General features: G+C 42.7%; 1 protein-coding gene across 1 annotated transcript; it reads right to left on the bottom strand.

The window, feature by feature from the left end:
- Positions 1-1854: 1854 nt before the first annotated feature.
- On the bottom strand, positions 1855-26413 carry hmgcs1 (3-hydroxy-3-methylglutaryl-CoA synthase 1 (soluble)). The gene is made up of 10 exons (XM_065965295.1): positions 26255-26413; positions 24438-24886; positions 24024-24149; positions 23310-23474; positions 23007-23175; positions 6547-6717; positions 4552-4658; positions 4298-4423; positions 3219-3370; positions 1855-3128 (listed from the first exon to the last, which is right to left on the bottom strand). Exons 2-10 carry the CDS (start codon positions 24883-24885, stop codon positions 3054-3056), a joined length of 1539 nt encoding a protein of 512 aa, XP_065821367.1. The 5' UTR covers position 24886; positions 26255-26413; the 3' UTR covers positions 1855-3053.
- Between the last annotated feature and the right edge of the window lie 542 nt (positions 26414-26955).

The following is a 26955-nucleotide window of genomic DNA, read 5'->3' as shown; positions in this document are numbered from 1 at the left end:
CTCTGTCTCTCTGTCTCTCCCTGTCTCTCTCTCTCTCTCTCTGTCTCTCTCTCTCTGTCTCTCTCTCTCTCTCTCTCTGTCTCTCTGTGTCTCTCTCTCTCTCTCTCTCTCTCTCTGTCCCTCCCTCTCTGTCTCTCTGTCTCTCTCTCTCTCTCTCTGAGTACTTTTCGGAAGTTGCTGTGACGTCAAACATTGTTGCTGAAACTTTTCTCCGTTACAAAGTGACTCGTACCTGAGCGCGTGCGTCCTCTCCTCCTCCTCCTCGTGCTGTGGCGGCTCTGATCAAAGTGTTCGCGGGTTTATTATTCCGGTAGAATCGGCTCGTTAACGGGACACAAACGGACACACTCGGAGTTTTTCTTGGTTCCCTCCCTGTCCGCTCTGCACAGACTCAGTGAGAGACTCCACCCTGCGGGGGGGGGGGGGGGGGGGGGGGCTGCCACGAACAACTGCTCAGGCTGAAATCCAACATGGAGACTACAGGAAGAGAGAGAGAGAGAGAGAGAGAGAGAGAGAGAGAGAGAGAGACTAACTGTTAAATCTTCATCATTCTGAGATGAAGATTTAAGAAGTTTCATTCTTATTGTTTCATTTGAAATTAAGTTTTTAAGACTGAAACACAAAAGTTTTTTTAAAGTCCACATGAGAATATTTAAGGGAGGAAAAAAAGAGAGGACTATCTACGGTGAGCCTAAAGGGACAAAACAGCATGAGCTCAATGACTATGTTTAAGTTTGAGGTAAAGTCCTAAAGGACAAACTGAGGGACTCAGAGACCATCAGGGGCCCCATGTGAGATCAGATCAACGGGCCCAGAGATCCTGGATCACGGTCATAATGTGATGTGATTGGCTGATCTGTAAAAACATCCTCAACAAACAGAAACATTCAAATACTAAACAAGACTTCAAAATGTGTCAGAACTCTTTCAGGACTCTGTCAGCGCCCTCTGCTGGCAGCTGGAGGGTAGTGTTAATTTCTGTGAAATATAATAAACAGAATGATACAAAGGTTTAATAAGGGTCACCGTGGCGCCCTCTAGTGGTAGTTATAAACATATAAAAACATAAAAACATTTCAATATCTTTTAATAAAACGTCTTAAATGATTTCATGGATGTAAATAATTAAATAAATACTCTTATTTATGATCTCTATTCATGTTTCATTTATTATTCATTAAAAACTTTTTCATGTTTATTTTTCTTAAACTTTTTGATTCATGAGATCAATGTCACATATTTATGAAGTTTATATTTTATATGAACCTGTAGATGTTTTACTGTATTTCACTAACGATCATATGGGGGCACCGGAGGTCTAGTGGTTGGTGCACACCCCCCATATACAGAGGATGTAGTGGGGTTGGAGTCCGTCCTGTGGCTCCTCCCCCTCACTCTCATTGATTCAGAATGAGAATCAGAAATACTTTATTAATCCCAGAGGGAAATTCGATCGTTACAGTTTCTCCAAAATATAAAAGTAGAAATATAAGATATCAATAATAGGTACAAGAAATATTTACATTAATGAGAGTCAGGTGGAATATAAACACACTTCATCAAGATTATTGCACTTTGTTATCATGGACATACTATTCATTATTATTTTATTACAGTTTTAATAAATAATGAGTTATGGTGAAGTTACAGTTTGTCAGTTTATTTGATTTTTTTCTTCATTCTGAACTAGTCCAGGGACAGCGGAGTGTTTGTCACTCAAAAGGAGGAGTTATAAAGTTTGATGGTTCTTGATGGTTGATTCGTTCTGTGGTGCATCGGGGGAGGAAGCGGGGGAGGAAGCGGGGGAGGGGGGGGGAGTGTCTGACCAGCATTCTTTAAATGATGAATGAAACGTTGAGAAGATGATTTTTATTCTGAATCTAAAGTTTATACAGTTTGAAATCTTCATATCTACACATCATAAATACCCAGACTGTACATCAAACTGGTGAGGGACACACACACACACGTCTGTGTGTATGTGATGTTACTGAGTGTGAGATATATATATATATGTATATGTATATATATATGTGTGTGTGTGTGTGTGTATGTGTGTGTGTGTGTGTGTGTGTGTGTGTATGTACAGTAAAAAGACGACGTGTTTGTCATGATTTGATTTTCAGGCTTCCAGACGTCTTCAGAGGTCGTCTTCCCTCATCCCGTCCTCTGTCCTGATTGGTCCGACCCGTCAGGACGCTGCTCTGTCCTCGCCCGGTGGAGGTTTGACTTCCTGTTGTCTAAAGCGCTCTCCTCTCCCGCTGGTCCTCATTTTAAACTCTCATAGTGTCACATTGCTCGATGTTCAAACTGAAGGTCAAAGTTCAGATCATCAGGTAAACATGTGTTGGAGTAATCCCAGGATGAGTCTGCAGGGGGCGCTAAACGCTCCCCGATATGAAACCAAGAGACGACTTGGAAACCTCTTACAGAGACTCTCTTCTCCTAGCAGCCCTGCAGCGGTCTGACCCACCAGAGAACCAATCAGAAGAGAGTGAGCTCATGGGGGGGGGGGGGGGGGGCCTTAAAGAGACAGAAGCTTAAATGTTTACACTGAGGAGGAAGAACAAGAGGAGGAGGAAGAAGAGGAAGACACACACAGACACAGACACAGACACACACACACACACACACACACAGACACACACAGACACACACAGACACACACACACACACACACACACACACACACACACACACACACACACACACACACACACACGATTAAAAGAGCACAGCTGTGATGATGGGGTGGACACACGCACAGCGTGCGGGGGGGGGGGGGGGGGGCCTTTCCTCTTCCAGCAGGAAGTCTGTCAGTAAACACTAGCTGAAGCCCCGCCCACATCCAGCTCCAACAGAATAAAAAAATGATGAAATTAAAGGAGTAAAATAAAGTGGACCATCAGATTCTCCGTCCAATCAGAGTCAGGATGGATTAACATGAGGGGAAGGGCCACACCACCCTGGCTCCGCCCCCTTTCAAGATGCAGTCTAACATGTCTAACCTTTGACCTCTACTGTCTCTAGTCTCAGAGCTGGTGTGAGCGTGATCAGTTAGTGGCGGCCTCAGGACCTGCAGGGGCTGCTGGGATACGAGGCATCTTCTTGGCGGGACTGGGGACGTGCTGCAGGACGAGAAAACAAACCCAGTCAGGACCTGATTCAGACACACAAAGTGTCGTCTTGATGGCGTGCGTCTGGTGATTGGAGGTTACCTCGGCGGTGTGGTTGGAGCGGACCGGCTCTGCAGGCAGCTCGTGGGTCAGAGGTCGGCGTGCGTACTCTCTGCGGTGTTTGTCGTCCACATGGGTCAGGTACCAGGTCCCCGGAAACAAGTCGTCTGCAGCGCCGCGAGGGACGTAGCTCGCTGTATGGAGACAAGAGACCCTCAGTGATACTGTTTTAAGACCCTGACCCTCAGACCCCCATCAGAGACCCTCAGACCCCCATCAGAGACCCTCAGACGCTCATCAGAGACCCTCAGACGCTCATCAGAGACCCTCAGACCCCCATCAGAGACCCTCGGACCCTCATCAGAGACCCTCAGACCCTCATCAGAGAACCTCAGACCCTCATCAGAGACCCTCGGACCCTCAGACGCTCATCAGAGACCCTCAGACCCTCATCAGAGAACCTCAGACCCTCATCAGAGACCCTCAGACCCTCATCAGAGACCCTCAGACCCTCATCAGAGAACCTCAGACCCTCATCAGAGACCCTCGGACCCTCAGACGCTCATCAGAGAACCTCAAACCCTCATCAGAGACCCTCGGACCCTCAGACGCTCATCAGAGACCCTCAGACGCTCATCGGAGACCCTCAGACGCTCATCAGAGACCCTCAGACGCTCATCAGAGACCCTCAGACCCTCATCAGAGACCCTCAGACGCTCATCAGAGACCCTCGGACCCTCAGACGCTCATCAGAGACCCTTAGACCCTCATCAGAGACCCTCAGACGCTCATCAGAGACCCTCGGACCCTCATCAGAGACCCTCGGACCCTCATCAGAGACCCTCAGACGCTCATCAGAGACCCTCGGACCCTCATCAGAGACCCTCGGACCCTCATCAGAGACCCTCAGACCCCCACAAGCTCCACTCAGTGTGCTGACACACATTTTATGTTTTTATTTATTCTATTTTGATGTTTTCTTATGTGTGCTAATAAATAAATAAATGTATCTGCAGCAGCCAATAGGAGCGCTCTGTGCAGCAGCACACATTCAGGTGAAAGTGTTCAGACCCTGCTGTGATTGGCTGCTGCTCAGTGACATCACTGCGTGCAGGACGTACCCAGGTGATGAGTCTCCTCCCTCAGCTTCATGTTCTCAGAGAAGACGGCAGGTGAGACCTTCTTCCTGGAGTCCAGTCTGACCTGCAGGTCGCTCAGACTGGAAACCAGTTTGTCCAGACTGGACCCTGAAAAAAAAACACACACACACACACACACACACACACACACACACACACACACACACACACACACACATGTAGGAACACACACACACTGCAGGTATGACGTGATGACATCACAGAGGTAGACTCACCTGGTGTGTGATCCTGAGTCACTCTGAGAGAATAAAGTGTGGCAGCAAAACCCGACCCGTAAGAGAAGAGACCGATCCTCTGGCCCGCCATCTGAGACGGCGTGCGTCTGTAACACACACACTGAAGGTCATAACACACACACTGAAGGTCATAACACACACTCTTAAGGTCATAACACACACTGAAGGTCATAACACACACTGAAGGTCATAACACACACACACTGAAGGTCATAACACACACACACTGAAGGTCATAACACACACTGAAGGTCATAACACACACACACTGAAGGTCATAACACACACACACTGAAGGTCATAACACACACACACTGAAGGTCATAACACACACACACTGAAGGTCATAACACACACTGAAGGTCATAACACACACACACTGAAGGTCATAACACACACACACTGAAGGTCATAACACACACACACTGAAGGTCATAACACACACACTGAAGGTCATAACACACACACACTGAAGGTCATAACACACACACTGAAGGTCATAACACACACACACTGAAGGTCATAACACACACACTGAAGGTCATAACACACACACACTGAAGGTCATAACACACACACTGAAGGTCATAACACACACTGAAGGTCATAACACACACACTGAAGGTCATAACACACACACACTGAAGGTCATAACACACACACACTGAAGGTCATAACACACACACTGAAGGTCATAACACACACACTGAAGGTCATAACACACACACTAAAGGTCATAACACACACACTGAAGGTCATAACACACACACACTGAAGGTCATAACACACACACACTGAAGGTCATAACACACACACTGAAGGTCATAACACACACACTGAAGGTCATAACACACACTGAAGGTCATAACACACACACACTGAAGGTCATAACACACACACACTGAAGATCATAACACACACACTGAAGGTCATAACACACACTGAAGGTCATAACACACACACTGAAGGTCATAACACACACACACTGAAGGTCATAACACACACACTGAAGGTCATAACACACACACTGAAGGTCATAACACACACACTGAAGGTCATAACACACACACACTGAAGGTCATAACACACACACACTGAAGGTCATAACACACACACTGAAGGTCATAACACACACACTGAAGGTCATAACACACACACTGAAGGTCATAACACACACACACTGAAGGTCATAACACACACTGAAGGTCATAACACACACACTGAAGGTCATAACACACACTGAAGATCATAACACACACTGAAGGTCATAACACACACACTGAAGGTCATAACACACACACACTGAAGGTCATAACACACACACACTGAAGGTCATAACACACACTGAAGATCATAACACACACTGAAGGTCATAACACACACTGAAGGTCATAACACACACTGAAGGTCATAACACACACACACTGAAGGTCATAACACACACACACTGAAGGTCATAACACACACACTGAAGGTCATAACACACACACACTGAAGGTCATAACACACACACTGAAGGTCATAACACACACACACTGAAGGTCATAACACACACACACTGAAGGTCATAACACACACACTGAAGGTCATAACACACACACTGAAGGTCATAACACACACACACTGAAGGTCATAACACACACACTGAAGGTCATAACACACACACTGAAGGTCATAACACACACACTGAAGATCATAACACACACTGAAGGTCATAACACACACACACTGAAGGTCATAACACACACACTGAAGGTCATAACACACACACTGAAGGTCATAACACACACACTGAAGGTCATAACACACACACTGAAGATCATAACACACACTGAAGGTCATAACACACACTGAAGATCATAACACACACTGAAGATCATAACACACACTGAAGGTCATAACACACACTGAAGGTCATAACACACACTGAAGGTTGTTCTCTAATGACCACACGTCAGCTGACTCGTTTCTTACTGGGCGAGCAGTGAGGCGAGGCAGCCGTACACGGACGGCGTGTACATGTTCCCGTTCTGATTGGACACGAGGAGGGAGCTCCTCGTCTTCTCCTCGAACAGATGAGTGCTCGCCTTCATGAACGCCTTCTCCACGTCACGGTCAAAGTACGTGTCCTCAACTCGTACGTCTCTGCAGGGGACGGACACACACACACGCAAACGCACACGCACACAAAGTTCGGGACTTATCAATTTGGACGTGAGCAGAGGGTACACTCAAATCCCACGCCAGGTCTCAGTTTGTGTACGCACGTTTTCAACTCAGTGTGGAATCTGTCTGAGTGGGAGAATAATTAGATCATACTATAACAGTGTTTATTAAGACTTATAGATAGAGGATCACAGATTTACTGTTAGATAAGATATCTCACATCTTTACTTCGCTCTGTTATGATGTCACTCAGGTCTTTACTTCTCTGTGTTATGATGTCACTCAGGTCTTTACTTCTCTGTTATGATGTCACACAGGTCTTTACTTCTCTGTTATGATGTCACTCAGGTCTTTACTTCTCTCTGTTATGATGTCACTCAGGTCTTTACTGCTCTGTTATGATGTCACTCAGGTCTTTACTTCTCTGTTATGATGTCACTCAGGTCTTTACTTCTCTCTGTTATGATGTCACTCAGGTCTTTACTTCTCTCTGTTATGATGTCACTCAGGTCTTTACTTCTCTCTGTTATGATGTCACTCAGGTCTTTACTTCTCTCTGTTATGATGTCACTCAGGTCTTTACTTCTCTCTGTTATGATGTCACTCAGGTCTTTACTTCTCTGTTATGATGTCACTCACATCTTTACTTCTCTGTTATGATGTCACTCAGGTCTTTACTTCTCTCTGTTATGATGTCACTCAGGTCTTTACTTCTCTGTTATGATGTCACTCAGGTCTTTACTTCTCTCTGTTATGATGTCACTCAGGTCTTTACTTCTCTCTGTTATGATGTCACTCAGGTCTTTACTTCTCTCTGTTATGATGTCACTCAGGTCTTTACTTCTCTGTTATGATGTCACACAGGTCTTTACTTCTCTGTTATGATGTCACTCAGGTCTTTACTTCTCTCTGTTATGATGTCACTCAGGTCTTTACTTCTCTGTTATGATGTCACTCAGGTCTTTACTTCTCTCTGTTATGATGTCACTCAGGTCTTTACTTCTCTCTGTTATGATGTCACTCAGGTCTTTACTTCTCTCTGTTATGATGTCACTCAGGTCTTTACTTCTCTGTTATGATGTCACTCAGGTCTTTACTACTCTGTTATGATGTCACTCACATCTTTACTTCTCTGTTATGATGTCACTCAGGTCTTTACTTCTCTGTTATGATGTCACTCACATCTTTACTTCTCTGTTATGATGTCACTCAGGTCTTTACTTCTCTGTTATGATGTCACTCAGGTCTTTACTACTCTGTTATGATGTCACTCACATCTTTACTTCTCTGTTATGATGTCACTCAGGTCTTTACTTCTCTGTTATGATGTCACTCACATCTTTACTTCTCTGTTATGATGTCACTCAGGTCTTTACTTCTCTGTTATGATGTCACTCAGGTCTTTACTTCTCTGTTATGATGTCACTCACATCTTTACTTCTCTGTTGTGATGTCACTCAGGTCTTTACTTCTCTGTTATGATGTCACTCACATCTTTACTTCTCTGTTATGATGTCACTCAGGTCTTTACTTCTCTCTGTTATGATGTCACTCAGGTCTTTACTTCTCTGTTATGATGTCACTCAGGTCTTTACTTCTCTCTGTTATGATGTCACTCAGGTCTTTACTTCTCTGTTATGATGTCACTCAGGTCTTTACTTCTCTGTTATGATGTCACTCAGGTCTTTACTTCTCTCTGTTATGATGTCACTCAGGTCTTTACTTCTCTGTTATGATGTCACTCACATCTTTACGTCTCTCTGTTATGATGTCACTCAGGTCTTTACTTCTCTCTGTTATGATGTCACTCAGGTCTTTACTTCTCTCTGTTATGATGTCACTCAGGTCTTTACTTCTCTGTTATGATGTCACTCAGGTCTTTACTTCTCTCTGTTATGATGTCACTCAGGTCTTTACTTCTCTCTGTTATGATGTCACTCAGGTCTTTACTTCTCTGTTATGATGTCACTCAGGTCTTTACTGCTCTCTGTTATGATGTCACTCAGGTCTTTACTTCTCTGTTATGATGTCACTCAGGTCTTTACTTCTCTGTTATGATGTCACTCAGGTCTTTACTTCTCTGTTATGATGTCACTCAGGTCTTTACTTCTCTCTGTTATGATGTCACTCAGGTCTTTACTTCTCTGTTATGATGTCACTCAGGTCTTTACTTCTCTGTTATGATGTCACTCAGGTCTTTACTTCTCTCTGTTATGATGTCACTCAGGTCTTTACTTCTCTCTGTTATGATGTCACTCAGGTCTTTACTGCTCTGTTATGATGTCACTCAGGTCTTTACTTCTCTGTTATGATGTCACTCAGGTCTTTACTTCTCTGTTATGATGTCACTCAGGTCTTTACTTCTCTGTTATGATGTCACTCACATCTTTACTACTCTGTTATGATGTCACTCAGGTCTTTACTTCTCTGTTATGATGTCACTCAGGTCTTTACTTCTCTGTTATGATGTCACTCAGGTCTTTACTTCTCTGTTATGATGTCACTCAGGTCTTTACTTCTCTGTTATGATGTCACTCACATCTTTACGTCTCTCTGTTATGATGTCACTCAGGTCTTTACTTCTCTGTTATGATGTCACTCAGGTCTTTACTTCTCTCTGTTATGATGTCACTCAGGTCTTTACTTCTCTGTTATGATGTCACACAGGTCTTTACTTCTCTGTTATGATGTCACTCAGGTCTTTACTTCTCTGTTATGATGTCACTCAGGTCTTTACTTCTCTCTGTTATGATGTCACTCAGGTCTTTACTTCTCTGTTATGATGTCACTCAGGTCTTTACTTCTCTCTGTTATGATGTCACTCAGGTCTTTACTTCTCTGTTATGATGTCACTCACATCTTTACTTCTCTGTTATGATGTCACTCAGGTCTTTACTTCTCTGTTATGATGTCACTCAGGTCTTTACTTCTCTCTGTTATGATGTCACTCAGGTCTTTACTTCTCTCTGTTATGATGTCACTCAGGTCTTTACTTCTCTGTTATGATGTCACTCAGGTCTTTACTTCTCTGTTATGATGTCACTCACATCTTTACTTCTCTGTTATGATGTCACTCAGGTCTTTACTTCTCTGTTATGATGTCACTCAGGTCTTTACTTCTCTCTGTTATGATGTCACTCAGGTCTTTACTTCTCTGTTATGATGTCACTCAGGTCTTTACTTCTCTGTTATGATGTCACTCAGGTCTTTACTTCTCTGTTATGATGTCACTCAGGTCTTTACTTCTCTGTTATGATGTCACTCAGGTCTTTACTTCTCTGTTATGATGTCACTCAGGTCTTTACTTCTCTGTTATGATGTCACTCAGGTCTTTACTTCTCTGTTATGATGTCACTCAGGTCTTTACTTCTCTCTGTTATGATGTCACTCAGGTCTTTACTTCTCTGTTATGATGTCACACAGGTCTTTACTTCTCTGTTATGATGTCACTCAGGTCTTTACTTCTCTCTGTTATGATATCACTCAGGTCTTTACTTCTCTGTTATGATGTCACTCAGGTCTTTACTTCTCTCTGTTATGATATCACTCAGGTCTTTACTTCTCTGTTATGATGTCACTCAGGTCTTTACTTCTCTGTTATGATGTCACTCAGGTCTTTACTTCTCTCTGTTATGATGTCACTCAGGTCTTTACTTCTCTCTGTTATGATGTCACTCAGGTCTTTACTTCTCTCTGTTATGATGTCACTCAGGTCTTTACTTCTCTCTGTTATGATGTCACTCAGGTCTTTACTTCTCTCTGTTATGATGTCACTCAGGTCTTTACTTCTCTCTGTTATGATGTCACTCAGGTCTTTACTTCTCTCTGTTATGATGTCACTCAGGTCTTTACTTCTCTGTTATGATGTCACTCAGGTCTTTACTTCTCTGTTATGATGTCACTCAGGTCTTTACTTCTCTGTTATGATGTCACTCAGGTCTTTACTTCTCTCTGTTATGATGTCACTCAGGTCTTTACTTCTCTGTTATGATGTCACTCAGGTCTTTACTTCTCTGTTATGATGTCACTCAGGTCTTTACTTCTCTGTTATGATGTCACACAGGTCTTTACTTCTCTGTTATGATGTCACTCAGGTCTTTACTTCTCTCTGTTATGATATCACTCAGGTCTTTACTTCTCTGTTATGATGTCACTCAGGTCTTTACTTCTCTCTGTTATGATATCACTCAGGTCTTTACTTCTCTGTTATGATGTCACTCAGGTCTTTACTTCTCTGTTATGATGTCACTCAGGTCTTTACTTCTCTCTGTTATGATGTCACTCAGGTCTTTACTTCTCTCTGTTATGATGTCACTCAGGTCTTTACTTCTCTCTGTTATGATGTCACTCAGGTCTTTACTTCTCTGTTATGATGTCACTCAGGTCTTTACTACTCTGTTATGATGTCACTCACATCTTTACTTCTCTGTTATGATGTCACTCAGGTCTTTACTTCTCTGTTATGATGTCACTCAGGTCTTTACTACTCTGTTATGATGTCACTCACATCTTTACTTCTCTGTTATGATGTCACTCAGGTCTTTACTTCTCTGTTATGATGTCACTCACATCTTTACTTCTCTGTTATGATGTCACTCAGGTCTTTACTTCTCTGTTATGATGTCACTCACATCTTTACTTCTCTGTTATGATGTCACTCAGGTCTTTACTTCTCTGTTATGATGTCACTCAGGTCTTTACTTCTCTGTTATGATGTCACTCACATCTTTACTTCTCTGTTATGATGTCACTCAGGTCTTTACTTCTCTGTTATGATGTCACTCAGGTCTTTACTTCTCTGTTATGATGTCACTCACATCTTTACTTCTCTGTTGTGATGTCACTCAGGTCTTTACTTCTCTGTTATGATGTCACTCACATCTTTACTTCTCTGTTATGATGTCACTCAGGTCTTTACTTCTCTCTGTTATGATGTCACTCAGGTCTTTACTTCTCTGTTATGATGTCACTCAGGTCTTTACTTCTCTCTGTTATGATGTCACTCAGGTCTTTACTTCTCTGTTATGATGTCACTCAGGTCTTTACTTCTCTGTTATGATGTCACTCAGGTCTTTACTTCTCTCTGTTATGATGTCACTCAGGTCTTTACTTCTCTGTTATGATGTCACTCAGGTCTTTACTTCTCTGTTATGATGTCACTCAGGTCTTTACTTCTCTCTGTTATGATGTCACTCAGGTCTTTACTTCTCTGTTATGATGTCACTCACATCTTTACGTCTCTCTGTTATGATGTCACTCAGGTCTTTACTTCTCTCTGTTATGATGTCACTCAGGTCTTTACTTCTCTGTTATGATGTCACTCAGGTCTTTACTTCTCTCTGTTATGATGTCACTCAGGTCTTTACTTCTCTCTGTTATGATGTCACTCAGGTCTTTACTTCTCTGTTATGATGTCACTCAGGTCTTTACTGCTCTCTGTTATGATGTCACTCAGGTCTTTACTTCTCTGTTATGATGTCACTCAGGTCTTTACTTCTCTGTTATGATGTCACTCAGGTCTTTACTTCTCTGTTATGATGTCACTCAGGTCTTTACTGCTCTCTGTTATGATGTCACTCACATCTTTACTACTCTGTTATGATGTCACTCAGGTCTTTACTTCTCTGTTATGATGTCACTCAGGTCTTTACTTCTCTGTTATGATGTCACTCAGGTCTTTACTGCTCTCTGTTATGATGTCACTCAGGTCTTTACTTCTCTGTTATGATGTCACTCACATCTTTACGTCTCTCTGTTATGATGTCACTCAGGTCTTTACTTCTCTGTTATGATGTCACTCAGGTCTTTACTTCTCTCTGTTATGATGTCACTCAGGTCTTTACTGCTCTGTTATGATGTCACTCAGGTCTTTACTTCTCTGTTATGATGTCACTCAGGTCTTTACTTCTCTGTTATGATGTCACTCAGGTCTTTACTTCTCTCTGTTATGATGTCACTCAGGTCTTTACTTCTCTGTTATGATGTCACTCAGGTCTTTACTTCTCTCTGTTATGATGTCACTCAGGTCTTTACTTCTCTGTTATGATGTCACTCAGGTCTTTACTTCTCTGTTATGATGTCACTCACATCTTTACTTCTCTGTTATGATGTCACTCAGGTCTTTACTTCTCTGTTATGATGTCACTCAGGTCTTTACTTCTCTCTGTTATGATGTCACTCAGGTCTTTACTTCTCTGTTATGATGTCACTCAGGTCTTTACTTCTCTCTGTTATGATGTCACTCAGGTCTTTACTTCTCTGTTATGATGTCACTCAGGTCTTTACTTCTCTGTTATGATGTCACACAGGTCTTTACTTCTCTGTTATGATGTCACTCAGGTCTTTACTTCTCTCTGTTATGATGTCACTCAGGTCTTTACTTCTCTGTTATGATGTCACTCAGGTCTTTACTTCTCTCTGTTATGATGTCACTCAGGTCTTTACTTCTCTCTGTTATGATGTCACTCAGGTCTTTACTTCTCTGTTATGATGTCACTCACATCTTTACTTCTCTGTTATGATGTCACTCAGGTCTTTACTTCTCTCTGTTATGATGTCACTCAGGTCTTTACTTCTCTGTTATGATGTCACTCAGGTCTTTACTTCTCTCTGTTATGATGTCACTCAGGTCTTTACTTCTCTGTTATGATGTCACTCAGGTCTTTACTTCTCTGTTATGATGTCACTCAGGTCTTTACTTCTCTCTGTTATGATGTCACTCAGGTCTTTACTTCTCTGTTATGATGTCACTCACATCTTTACGTCTCTCTGTTATGATGTCACTCAGGTCTTTACTTCTCTCTGTTATGATGTCACTCAGGTCTTTACTTCTCTCTGTTATGATGTCACTCAGGTCTTTACTTCTCTGTTATGATGTCACTCAGGTCTTTACTTCTCTCTGTTATGATGTCACTCAGGTCTTTACTTCTCTCTGTTATGATGTCACTCAGGTCTTTACTTCTCTGTTATGATGTCACTCAGGTCTTTACTTCTCTGTTATGATGTCACTCAGGTCTTTACTGCTCTCTGTTATGATGTCACTCAGGTCTTTACTTCTCTGTTATGATGTCACTCACATCTTTACGTCTCTCTGTTATGATGTCACTCAGGTCTTTACTTCTCTGTTATGATGTCACTCAGGTCTTTACTTCTCTCTGTTATGATGTCACTCAGGTCTTTACTTCTCTGTTATGATGTCACTCAGGTCTTTACTTCTCTCTGTTATGATGTCACTCAGGTCTTTACTGCTCTGTTATGATGTCACTCAGGTCTTTACTTCTCTGTTATGATGTCACTCAGGTCTTTACTTCTCTGTTATGATGTCACTCAGGTCTTTACTTCTCTCTGTTATGATGTCACTCAGGTCTTTACTTCTCTGTTATGATGTCACTCAGGTCTTTACTTCTCTCTGTTATGATGTCACTCAGGTCTTTACTTCTCTGTTATGATGTCACTCACATCTTTACTTCTCTGTTATGATGTCACTCAGGTCTTTACTTCTCTGTTATGATGTCACTCAGGTCTTTACTTCTCTCTGTTATGATGTCACTCAGGTCTTTACTTCTCTGTTATGATGTCACTCAGGTCTTTACTTCTCTCTGTTATGATGTCACTCAGGTCTTTACTTCTCTGTTATGATGTCACACAGGTCTTTACTTCTCTGTTATGATGTCACTCAGGTCTTTACTTCTCTGTTATGATGTCACTCACATCTTTACGTCTCTCTGTTATGATGTCACTCAGGTCTTTACTTCTCTCTGTTATGATGTCACTCAGGTCTTTACTTCTCTCTGTTATGATGTCACTCAGGTCTTTACTTCTCTGTTATGATGTCACTCAGGTCTTTACTTCTCTCTGTTATGATGTCACTCAGGTCTTTACTTCTCTCTGTTATGATGTCACTCAGGTCTTTACTTCTCTGTTATGATGTCACTCAGGTCTTTACTGCTCTCTGTTATGATGTCACTCAGGTCTTTACTTCTCTGTTATGATGTCACTCAGGTCTTTACTTCTCTGTTATGATGTCACTCAGGTCTTTACTTCTCTGTTATGATGTCACTCAGGTCTTTACTTCTCTCTGTTATGATGTCACTCAGGTCTTTACTTCTCTGTTATGATGTCACTCAGGTCTTTACTTCTCTCTGTTATGATGTCACTCAGGTCTTTACTTCTCTCTGTTATGATGTCACTCAGGTCTTTACTGCTCTGTTATGATGTCACTCAGGTCTTTACTTCTCTGTTATGATGTCACTCAGGTCTTTACTTCTCTGTTATGATGTCACTCAGGTCTTTACTTCTCTGTTATGATGTCACTCAGGTCTTTACTTCTCTGTTATGATGTCACTCACATCTTTACGTCTCTCTGTTATGATGTCACTCAGGTCTTTACTTCTCTGTTATGATGTCACTCAGGTCTTTACTTCTCTGTTATGATGTCACTCACATCTTTACGTCTCTCTGTTATGATGTCACTCAGGTCTTTACTTCTCTGTTATGATGTCACTCAGGTCTTTACTTCTCTCTGTTATGATGTCACTCAGGTCTTTACTGCTCTGTTATGATGTCACTCACATCTTTACGTCTCTCTGTTATGATGTCACTCAGGTCTTTACTTCTCTGTTATGATGTCACTCAGGTCTTTACTTCTCTCTGTTATGATGTCACTCAGGTCTTTACTTCTCTGTTATGATGTCACTCAGGTCTTTACTTCTCTCTGTTATGATGTCACTCACATCTTTACTACTCTGTTATGATGTCACTCAGGTCTTTACTTCTCTGTTATGATGTCACTCAGGTCTTTACTTCTCTGTTATGATGTCACTCAGGTCTTTACTTCTCTCTGTTATGATGTCACTCAGGTCTTTACTTCTCTGTTATGATGTCACTCAGGTCTTTACTTCTCTCTGTTATGATGTCACTCAGGTCTTTACTTCTCTGTTATGATGTCACTCAGGTCTTTACTTCTCTCTGTTATGATGTCACTCAGGTCTTTACTTCTCTGTTATGATGTCACTCAGGTCTTTACTTCTCTCTGTTATGATGTCACTCAGGTCTTTACTTCTCTGTTATGATGTCACTCAGGTCTTTACTTCTCTCTGTTATGATGTCACTCAGGTCTTTACTTCTCTCTGTTATGATGTCACTCAGGTCTTTACTTCTCTGTTATGATGTCACTCAGGTCTTTACTTCTCTGTTATGATGTCACTCAGGTCTTTACTTCTCTGTTATGATGTCACTCAGGTCTTTACTTCTCTGTTATGATGTCACTCAGGTCTTTACTTCTCTGTTATGATGTCACTCAGGTCTTTACTTCTCTGTTATGATGTCACTCAGGTCTTTACTTCTCTCTGTTATGATGTCACTCAGGTCTTTACTTCTCTGTTATGATGTCACTCAGGTCTTTACTTCTCTCTGTTATGATGTCACTCAGGTCTTTACTTCTCTCTGTTATGATGTCACTCAGGTCTTTACTTCTCTGTTATGATGTCACTCAGGTCTTTACTTCTCTCTGTTATGATGTCACTCAGGTCTTTACTGCTCTGTTATGATGTCACTCAGGTCTTTACTTCTCTGTTATGATGTCACTCAGGTCTTTACTTCTCTGTTATGATGTCACTCAGGTCTTTACTTCTCTGTTATGATGTCACTCAGGTCTTTACTTCTCTGTTATGATGTCACTCACATCTTTACGTCTCTCTGTTATGATGTCACTCAGGTCTTTACTTCTCTGTTATGATGTCACTCAGGTCTTTACTTCTCTGTTATGATGTCACTCACATCTTTACGTCTCTCTGTTATGATGTCACTCAGGTCTTTACTTCTCTGTTATGATGTCACTCAGGTCTTTACTTCTCTCTGTTATGATGTCACTCAGGTCTTTACTTCTCTGTTATGATGTCACTCACATCTTTACGTCTCTCTGTTATGATGTCACTCAGGTCTTTACTTCTCTGTTATGATGTCACTCAGGTCTTTACTTCTCTGTTATGATGTCACTCAGGTCTTTACTTCTCTCTGTTATGATGTCACTCAGGTCTTTACTTCTCTGTTATGATGTCACTCAGGTCTTTACTTCTCTCTGTTATGATGTCACTCAGGTCTTTACTTCTCTGTTATGATGTCACTCAGGTCTTTACTTCTCTGTTATGATGTCACTCAGGTCTTTACTTCTCTGTTATGATGTCACTCAGGTCTTTACTTCTCTGTTATGATGTCACTCAGGTCTTTACTTCTCTGTTATGATGTCACTCAGGTCTTTACTTCTCTGTTATGATGTCACTCAGGTCTTTACTTCTCTCTGTTATGATGTCACTCAGGTCTTTACTTCTCTCTGTTATGATGTCACTCAGGTCTTTACTTCTCTGTTATGATGTCACTCAGGTCTTTACTGCTCTCTGTTATGATGTCACTCAGGTCTTTACTTCTCTGTTATGATGTCACTCAGGTCTTTACTTCTCTGTTATGATGTCACTCAGGTCTTTACTTCTCTGTTATGATGTCACTCAGGTCTTTACTTCTCTGTTATGATGTCACTCAGGTCTTTACTTCTCTGTTATGATGTCACTCAGGTCTTTACTTCTCTGTTATGATGTCACTCAGGTCTTTACTTCTCTGTTATGATGTCACTCAGGTCTTTACTTCTCTGTTATGATGTCACTCAGGTCTTTACTTCTCTGTTATGATGTCACTCAGGTCTTTACTTCTCTCTGTTATGATGTCACTCAGGTCTTTACTTCTCTCTGTTATGATGTCACTCAGGTCTTTACTTCTCTCTGTTATGATGTCACTCAGGTCTTTACTTCTCTCTGTTATGATGTCACTCAGGTCTTTACTTCTCTGTTATGATGTCACTCAGGTCTTTACTTCTCTGTTATGATGTCACTCAGGTCTTTACTGCTCTGTTATGATGTCACTCAGGTCTTTACTTCTCTGTTATGATGTCACTCAGGTCTTTACTTCTCTCTGTTATGATGTCACTCAGGTCTTTACTTCTCTGTTATGATGTCACTCAGGTCTTTACTGCTCTGTTATGATGTCACTCAGGTCTTTACTTCTCTGTTATGATGTCACTCAGGTCTTTACTTCTCTCTGTTATGATGTCACTCAGGTCTTTACTTCTCTGTTATGATGTCACTCAGGTCTTTACTTCTCTCTGTTATGATGTCACTCAGGTCTTTACTTCTCTCTGTTATGATGTCACTCAGGTCTTTACTTCTCTGTTATGATGTCACTCAGGTCTTTACTTCTCTCTGTTATGATGTCACTCAGGTCTTTACTACTCTGTTATGATGTCACTCAGGTCTTTACTTCTCTGTTATGATGTCACTCAGGTCTTTACTTCTCTGTTATGATGTCACTCAGGTCTTTACTTCTCTCTGTTATGATGTCACTCACATCTTTACTACTCTGTTATGATGTCACTCAGGTCTTTACTTCTCTGTTATGATGTCACTCAGGTCTTTACTTCTCTGTTATGATGTCACTCAGGTCTTTACTGCTCTCTGTTATGATGTCACTCAGGTCTTTACTTCTCTGTTATGATGTCACTCAGGTCTTTACTTCTCTGTTATGATGTCACTCAGGTCTTTACTTCTCTGTTATGATGTCACTCAGGTCTTTACTTCTCTGTTATGATGTCACTCACATCTTTACGTCTCTCTGTTATGATGTCACTCAGGTCTTTACTTCTCTGTTATGATGTCACTCAGGTCTTTACTTCTCTGTTATGATGTCACTCAGGTCTTTACTTCTCTGTTATGATGTCACTCAGGTCTTTACTGCTCTGTTATGATGTCACTCAGGTCTTTACTTCTCTGTTATGATGTCACTCAGGTCTTTACTTCTCTGTTATGATGTCACTCAGGTCTTTACTTCTCTGTTATGATGTCACTCAGGTCTTTACTTCTCTCTGTTATGATGTCACTCAGGTCTTTACTGCTCTCTGTTATGATGTCACTCAGGTCTTTACTGCTCTGTTATGATGTCACTCAGGTCTTTACTTCTCTGTTATGATGTCACTCAGGTCTTTACTGCTCTCTGTTATGATGTCACTCAGGTCTTTACTTCTCTGTTATGATGTCACTCAGGTCTTTACTTCTCTGTTATGATGTCACTCAGGTCTTTACTTCTCTGTTATGATGTCACTCAGGTCTTTACTTCTCTGTTATGATGTCACTCAGGTCTTTACTTCTCTGTTATGATGTCACTCAGGTCTTTACTTCTCTGTTATGATGTCACTCAGGTCTTTACTTCTCTGTTATGATGTCACTCAGGTCTTTACTTCTCTCTGTTATGATGTCACTCAGGTCTTTACTTCTCTCTGTTATGATGTCACTCAGGTCTTTACTTCTCTGTTATGATGTCACTCAGGTCTTTACTTCTCTCTGTTATGATGTCACTCAGGTCTTTACTTCTCTCTGTTATGATGTCACTCAGGTCTTTACTTCTCTCTGTTATGATGTCACTCAGGTCTTTACTTCTCTCTGTTATGATGTCACTCAGGTCTTTACTTCTCTCTGTTATGATGTCACTCAGGTCTTTACTTCTCTGTTATGATGTCACTCAGGTCTTTACTTCTCTCTGTTATGATGTCACTCAGGTCTTTACTTCTCTGTTATGATGTCACTCAGGTCTTTACTTCTCTGTTATGATGTCACTCAGGTCTTTACTTCTCTGTTATGATGTCACTCAGGTCTTTACTTCTCTGTTATGATGTCACTCAGGTCTTTACTGCTCTGTTATGATGTCACTCAGGTCTTTACTTCTCTGTTATGATGTCACTCAGGTCTTTACTTCTCTCTGTTATGATGTCACTCAGGTCTTTACTTCTCTGTTATGATGTCACTCAGGTCTTTACTTCTCTGTTATGATGTCACTCAGGTCTTTACTTCTCTGTTATGATGTCACTCAGGTCTTTACTTCTCTGTTATGATGTCACTCAGGTCTTTACTTCTCTCTGTTATGATGTCACTCAGGTCTTTACTTCTCTGTTATGATGTCACTCAGGTCTTTACTTCTCTCTGTTATGATGTCACTCAGGTCTTTACTTCTCTGTTATGATGTCACTCAGGTCTTTACTTCTCTGTTATGATATCACTCAGGTCTTTACTGCTCTCTGTTATGATGTCACTCAGGTCTTTACTTCTCTGTTATGATGTCACTCAGGTCTTTACTTCTCTGTTATGATATCACTCAGGTCTTTACTGCTCTCTGTTATGATGTCACTCAGGTCTTTACTTCTCTCTGTTATGATGTCACTCAGGTCTTTACTGCTCTGTTATGATGTCACTCAGGTCTTTACTTCTCTGTTATGATGTCACTCAGGTCTTTACTTCTCTGTTATGATGTCACTCAGGTCTTTACTTCTCTGTTATGATGTCACTCAGGTCTTTACTTCTCTCTGTTATGATGTCACTCACATCTTTACGTCTCTGTTATGATGTCACTCAGGTCTTTACTTCTCTGTTATGATGTCACTCAGGTCTTTACTTCTCTGTTATGATGTCACTCAGGTCTTTACTTCTCTGTTATGATGTCACTCAGGTCTTTACTTCTCTCTGTTATGATGTCACTCACATCTTTACGTCTCTGTTATGATGTCACTCAGGTCTTTACTTCTCTCTGTTATGATGTCACTCACATCTTTACGTCTCTGTTATGATGTCACTCAGGTCTTTACTTCTCTGTTATGATGTCACTCAGGTCTTTACTTCTCTGTTATGATGTCACTCAGGTCTTTACTTCTCTGTTATGATGTCACTCAGGTCTTTACTTCTCTGTTATGATGTCACTCAGGTCTTTACTTCTCTCTGTTATGATGTCACTCAGGTCTTTACTTCTCTCTGTTATGATGTCACTCAGGTCTTTACTTCTCTGTTATGATGTCACTCAGGTCTTTACTTCTCTGTTATGATGTCACTCAGGTCTTTACTTCTCTGTTATGATGTCACTCAGGTCTTTACTTCTCTGTTATGATGTCACTCAGGTCTTTACTTCTCTGTTATGATGTCACTCACATCTTTACTTCTCTGTTATGATGTCACTCAGGTCTTTACTTCTCTGTTATGATGTCACTCAGGTCTTTACTTCTCTCTGTTATGATGTCACTCACATCTTTACTTCTCTGTTATGATGTCACTCACATCTTTACTTCTCTGTTATGATGTCACTCAGGTCTTTACTTCTCTCTGTTATGATGTCACTCACATCTTTACTTCTCTGTTATGATGTCACTCACATCTTTACTTCTCTGTTATGATGTCACTCAGGTCATATCTCGTTTCTCTTCTTTGCCGTATTAAGTATCTCCAATGCCGTAAACTCTGGGGGCGATGACAGCTGAGCCGTGAATAAATATGGGCGTGGTATTTAAATGACGATGGTTTCCAGCCGCCACACTGATCAACCATTACATTATCTATAGACCTTGATGTGGATTATGCAACAAATAGAAACTTTTATTAACCGCATTTAAGCAAGCTCGGGTCACCCCTCTGCTCAAAAAACCCACACTAAACCCAGCCCAGGTTGAAAACTACAGACCGGTTTCTCTTCTGCCCTTTCTGTCAAAAATACTTGAGCGCACAGTCTTTAAGCAAGTCTCTGAGTTCCTGTCCAGAAACGATCTGTTTGACCCAAATCAGTCAGGCTTTAAGCGGGGCCACTCGCTCGATACTCGATAGTAGTGAAACTGCACTACTATCAGTAACAGAATCGCTATGAGCTGCCAGAGCTGCTGGTCAGTCCTCAGTTCTATTACTGCTAGACCTGTCTGCTGCCTTTGACACAGTCAACCATCAAATCCTCCTGTCCACGCTCTCTGAACATAATAATAATAATAATAATAATAATAATAATGTATACTTTATTGATTGAACATCTCAGGATCTGCCCTCTGCTGGTTCGTGTCCTACCTCTCTGGGCGATCCTTTAGAGTGTCGTGAAAGGGAGAAGTGTCCAAAGCGCACAGCTTATCCACAGGGGTACCTCAAGGGTCAGTGCTTGGTCCCCTTCTCTTCTCCATATACACAAGGTCACTTGGTTCAATAATCCACTCTCATGGCTTCTCATACCACTGCTATGCTGATGATACCCAGCTCTTCCTGTCATTCCCACCAGACGATGTTACAGTCTCTGCAAGAATCTCATCATGCCTCGCTGATATCTCTAAATGGATGAATGAACAGCACCTTCAACTCAATCTTTCAAAGACTGAGCTCCTTGTCATCCCAGCCAGTCCCTCTATGCAACCACAGATCAATATCCAGCTTGGAACAACCAAACTCATGCCCACAATGTCTGCAGGAACCTGGGTGTCATGATTAATGACCAGCTGACTTTTAAGGTTCAAGTAGCCTCGATTGCCCGGTCATGTGGATTTGCCCTGAACAACATCAGGAAGATCAGACCTTACCTGTCAGAACATGCTACATGCTTCATGCTACATAGCTCAGGTACAGGCTCTTGTGATATCACGCATCGATTATTGCAACTCTCTACTGGCAGGTCTTCCTACATGCACTATCAAACCTCTGCAGATGATACAAAATGCAGCAGCACGACTGGTCTTCAACCTTCCTAAAAGAGCACATGTCACTCCTCTGTTCATCTCCTCACACTGGCTCCCAGTTACTGCTCACAACAAATTTAAAACTCTGCTGCTCGATTACAAAACAGACACAGAAACGTCTCCTCCTTACTTTAACTCTCTGATCCAGGTCTACACTCCCTCCCCCCACTACGGTCCTAAGTCTCTGACTAGACTCTTCTCCTCTGTCGCCCCCCGGTGGTGGAATGAACTTCCAAACTCCATGTGATCTGCAGAGTCCCTCTGCACCTTTAAGAAAAAGCTAAAGACCCAGCTCTTTCATGAATACCTACTAACTTAATGATGATGGTCTCCATATTATTGATGATGATGATGGTAATGACGATGGTTTTTGTTTGATAACGACGACTTATAAGATGGTTTCTATACTGATTAGAGCTCTCAAGAACTGCCCTCAATGTTGTGCTTTGCCTCTGGTCACTTCCTGTCAGCACCTGTGTGTCCAATCAGACTCAAAGCTGATCGTTTGCTCTTACTCACATTGTTCCCTTTTTTCTAGATCCTTGCTTGTGTTGTTCTTACTCTCTGATGTACGTCACTTTGGATAAAAGAGTCTGCTGAGTGAATTGTAGAATTAACGCGCAGCGGTGAAAATGTCAAACTCTGTACAAGAGTGTTGGAATCATTTCCCAGGACATTTGCATGCACACACACACGGTACCTGAAGGCCTCGAGTCCTGTGAAGGCGCCGCTCTGCATGTTGGGACTCGGGTGACTCAGGAAGTCGTTGAGCATGAGGCGAGCTAAAGACTTCTGAACGAGCTTACAGTACGGAGAGTGAAAGAGCAGGAAGCCGAAGTCCTCCAGGCTGAACAGCTTCTCCACGCCGTCTGTCACAAACACCAGAACAAGACGGGGTCAGGGGTCATCTCAACACAGAGGTCACATCCTCTTAACTCATTACACTGTTATCCCAGCAGCCAATCAGGGAGCAGATCAGCAGCTGAAGGTTTGAACCCCTTACCTCTCTGCCACTGAGCCTGGATCTTACTGCAGTACACGGAGTAGCAGCGGTCCAGAGCGCTCAGGTAGCACTCTATGGAGAGCTTCCCGTCCACCACGGGGTACTCAGAGACCAGGTCCGGTTTGTAGAAGTCGTACGCGTGCTGCATGTGGGTTCCTCTCAGACCTGCACATATATATTATTTTAAAATGTTTCAGAGACACACATTCAATCATCTCTGATCAAAACTAACACATCCTGTTTATTTAGAGATGAATAAAGGGCGATTGTTTGGACGTGCCTGTGCAGGTTCTGGCTTTCCATGTCGCCCTTTAGCAGCGGCGGTAACCCGTTGAACGTAAGTCCGTGAGCCTCTCTCACCTCCCCTCTCCGGAGGGGGGTATTGAGCCACACTCCTTTCCCTTACTGCCCTAAACGACTTCCTGTTATAAACGACTTCCTGTTCAAAGACGCTTTAATCGTTTATTCTCCACAAACACAAGAAACTACAGCCGCCGTTACCGGCTCGTAAAAACAATTTGAGATTAGGGGTGTGAGTGGGTGGAGTGGAGGGTGCGGTCGCTTTTCAGAAGGATTCCTCCGCATCACTGCGTAGTCCAATGAGCCTGACCCTCGCCCACTACCCGGACGAAGCGGAATAGGGCGGAAGGGCAGGAAGTCGTTTATAACAGAGGTCACATGATGTCACACTGAGCATTCCTCATCTGTTCTCACCTCGCTCAAAGGCCAGCGGAGCGTTCGGACCGACCAGCATGGCCACCGCTCCTGCGCCCCCAGTAGGCCGAGCACTTCCTGTGGCGTATACGGCGATGTCTCCCGCCACCACCAACGCATAGCGACCTGCAGAGACGACACAAAGAGAAACATCTGGTCACATGATCACGTCCATGACGAGTTCAAAAACCTCCAAATCAACCAATCAATGACCAGCTGAGACACATTAAGAGGGCGAGCCTTTGAACCAATCAGGTTTCAGGTCCACGTTTAAAAGGGACAGTTCACTAAAAACAAGACTTCACTGTTAGCATCATGAATTAGCATGATGCTACATTCTAGAGATTCAAACAAACATGGCCGCCTCCAGACTTCACCTGATATTTTAAACAGGAAGTTTGTGTGCATCCTCACCGTCCCAGGAGCTGGACTCCACCCAGTTGACGGCGTTGAAGAGTGCGGCGGTGCCTCCGTAGCAGGCGTTGGTGGTGTCGATTCCCTCCACGTCCGTGTTCCCCGAGTCCTCGAACAGCTGCATGATGACCGTCTTCACCGACTTGGATTTGTCAATGATGGTTTCTGTGCCGACCTCGAGCCGGCCCACGCTGTCGTAGGACAGGTTGTTCTTCTCCATCAGCCTCTGCACCACCGTCAGGCACAGCGAGTTGATGTCCTCGCAGTCTGAGCAGAAACCCATTCGAGCCTGACCCAGTCCCACCGTGTATTTACCCGCCGCCACGCCATCAAACTGCTCAAGCTCCGCCTGGTCCACGTACTGAGACGGGAAGTACAGCTCCAAGGCCATGATGCCTACATCTTTGGGCCACGGTCCCAAACAGCTGATCGAGGCGGATCCTGGCATCCTGAGGGGGGGGACACAAGAGGATTGGGGGGAGGGGGCAACATGAGCCGGTGTAACGGTTTAAAGAGTGACCGTGTCAACAGGTGTCTTTCAGCACTGTGAGCCGGTGTAACGGTTTAAAGAGTGACCGTGTCAACAGGTGTCTTTCAGCACCGTGAGCCGGTGTAACGGTTTAAAGAGTGACCGTGTCAACAGGTGTCTTTCAGCACCGTGAGCCGGTGTAACGGTTTAAAGAGTGACCGTGTCAACAGGTGTCTTTCAGCACTATGAGCCGGTGTAACGGTTTAAAGAGTGACCGTGTCAACAGGTGTCTTTCAGCACCGTGAGCCGGTGTAACGGTTTAAAGAGTGACCGTGTCAACAGGTGTCTTTCAGCACCGTGAGCCGGTGTAACGGTTTAAAGAGTGACCGTGTCAACAGGTGTCTTTCAGCACCGTGAGCCGGTGTAACGGTTTAAAGAGTGACCGTGTCAACAGGTGTCTTTCAGCACTATGAGCCGGTGTAACGGTTTAAAGAGTGACCGTGTCAACAGGTGTCTTTCAGCACCGTGAGCCGGTGTAACGGTTTAAAGAGTGACCGTGTCAACAGGTGTCTTTCAGCACCGTGAGCCGGTGGTTGTCCCATGATGCCTCTTCAGTTTGCTTTACGTGTCTGATCAGAATATCTGACATTAAAAACTAAACAAGAATGCAGAAAGTCACCAGTTAGCACGGTCTCTCTTTTCACCACTACACCAGTTAGCATGTCAGCTCTCTAGCTGCTGTAGGATTATTCTGATACTCAATGCGTTCATTAGATATTATTACCTGTCTGCTTTACTTCACATTTATAAACTACATTACCCAGACTAACAGAGCTAACGGACACAGGTTAGCTAACTGGAGCATATGTTAGCTCAGAGTTTGACAGTTAGTTATTTTATTTATTAATAATCATGAAGGTGAATAAATGACGTTCAAACAGAGAACATTTAAGATCATTAAAACTTTAACTTGTGTTAGTGAAACTCGATATCTGTGATTATTTACTAGAATCATCTTTAGATAACGGAGAGCAGCTCACTGGGTCAAAGGTCACCGACGGGATTTCATGATAGTTCACGTAATACAGTGAACACACCGGCTGTTAGCACAGAAGCTAACCGGTTTAAACAAACACTATATGAATATAAATACATACATTTATATAATTATATTTAGAAACAGCTCGAGTCACGTTTCTACCCGGACACATTATCTGACGGACCCGCTCCCAAAGCAGCTTAGCATTAGCATTAGCAAGAGTTTACTGGTGTTTGTATGAGCGCAGTGTTAGCAGGGTGCTAACAGAGCTTCAGCTGACCTGTCAGGTTGTAACAGGTGACATCTTACCTGTGTGTTACGGTGACTTCCGGGAGGTAAAACGTGAACTCCGTGATATTAGTGTGGAACTCACCGGTCCGGTGTCACGGTATTTATACGTGACGGTGACCGAGCAGCGGACAGCCTTCACTGCAGCACCGGACCTTCCGTCCAATCACAGCTCACAGATGACATGCGCGTTAGAAAGTCTCGTAGACTCCCGGCCAATCAGCGGTCAAGAACTACCACCACGCGCAGGAGCCGTATCGGCGGCCCAATGGCGTCACGGGTACGATGTCTGGTGAGAGAGCAGCAGCCAATCAGAGCGAGGCAGTAACTCCTGGCGCGGCGGACACACTTCACTGAGCAGCGGCGTTTCCATGACAACCACGGCCCAGTACTGTTTACAGTGATGACGTCAGCACTCAGGTAAGAAATGAATCACTACATTAAAGAAGTTATTCTCACTGATAATAAATCACAACCAGTGATGACGTCATTCTTTAAATTAATAAAACAGTTTAATTAAATTAATTATCATGAATTATTCAGCTTCTCTTATTTTGTTAAATAATCCAGAATCTGTACTTTCATCTGATTTTTGTTTTTGTCTCCAAAGAAAAGTGAATGAAATGAGTGGAGAACTTTAATTTATCTTCTTCTGTTAAACGTTTAAAAGTTTAATGTTTTAACGAAGAGAGAGAGACACACACACACACACACACACACAC

This window comes from Labrus bergylta, chromosome 17, assembly GCF_963930695.1.
Source record: "Labrus bergylta chromosome 17, fLabBer1.1, whole genome shotgun sequence".
Taxonomy (NCBI): Eukaryota; Metazoa; Chordata; class Actinopteri; order Labriformes; family Labridae; genus Labrus; species Labrus bergylta.
The sequence above is the reverse complement of the archived record's forward strand: the minus strand, read 5'-3'. Positions and strand labels throughout refer to the sequence as shown.

Coding starts and splice junctions, on each gene's coding strand:
- hmgcs1 (XM_065965295.1), bottom strand. CDS start 24,885: ATGCCAGGATCCGCCTCGATCAGCTGTTTGGGACCGTGGCCCAAAGAT. Junction 24,150..24,437: donor GGAGTCCAGCTCCTGGGACG/GTGAGGATGCAC, acceptor TCGTCTCTGCAG/GTCGCTATGCGTTGGTGGTG. Junction 3,371..4,297: donor GGAGGAGACTCATCACCTGG/GTACGTCCTGCA, acceptor GTCTCCATACAG/CGAGCTACGTCCCTCGCGGC.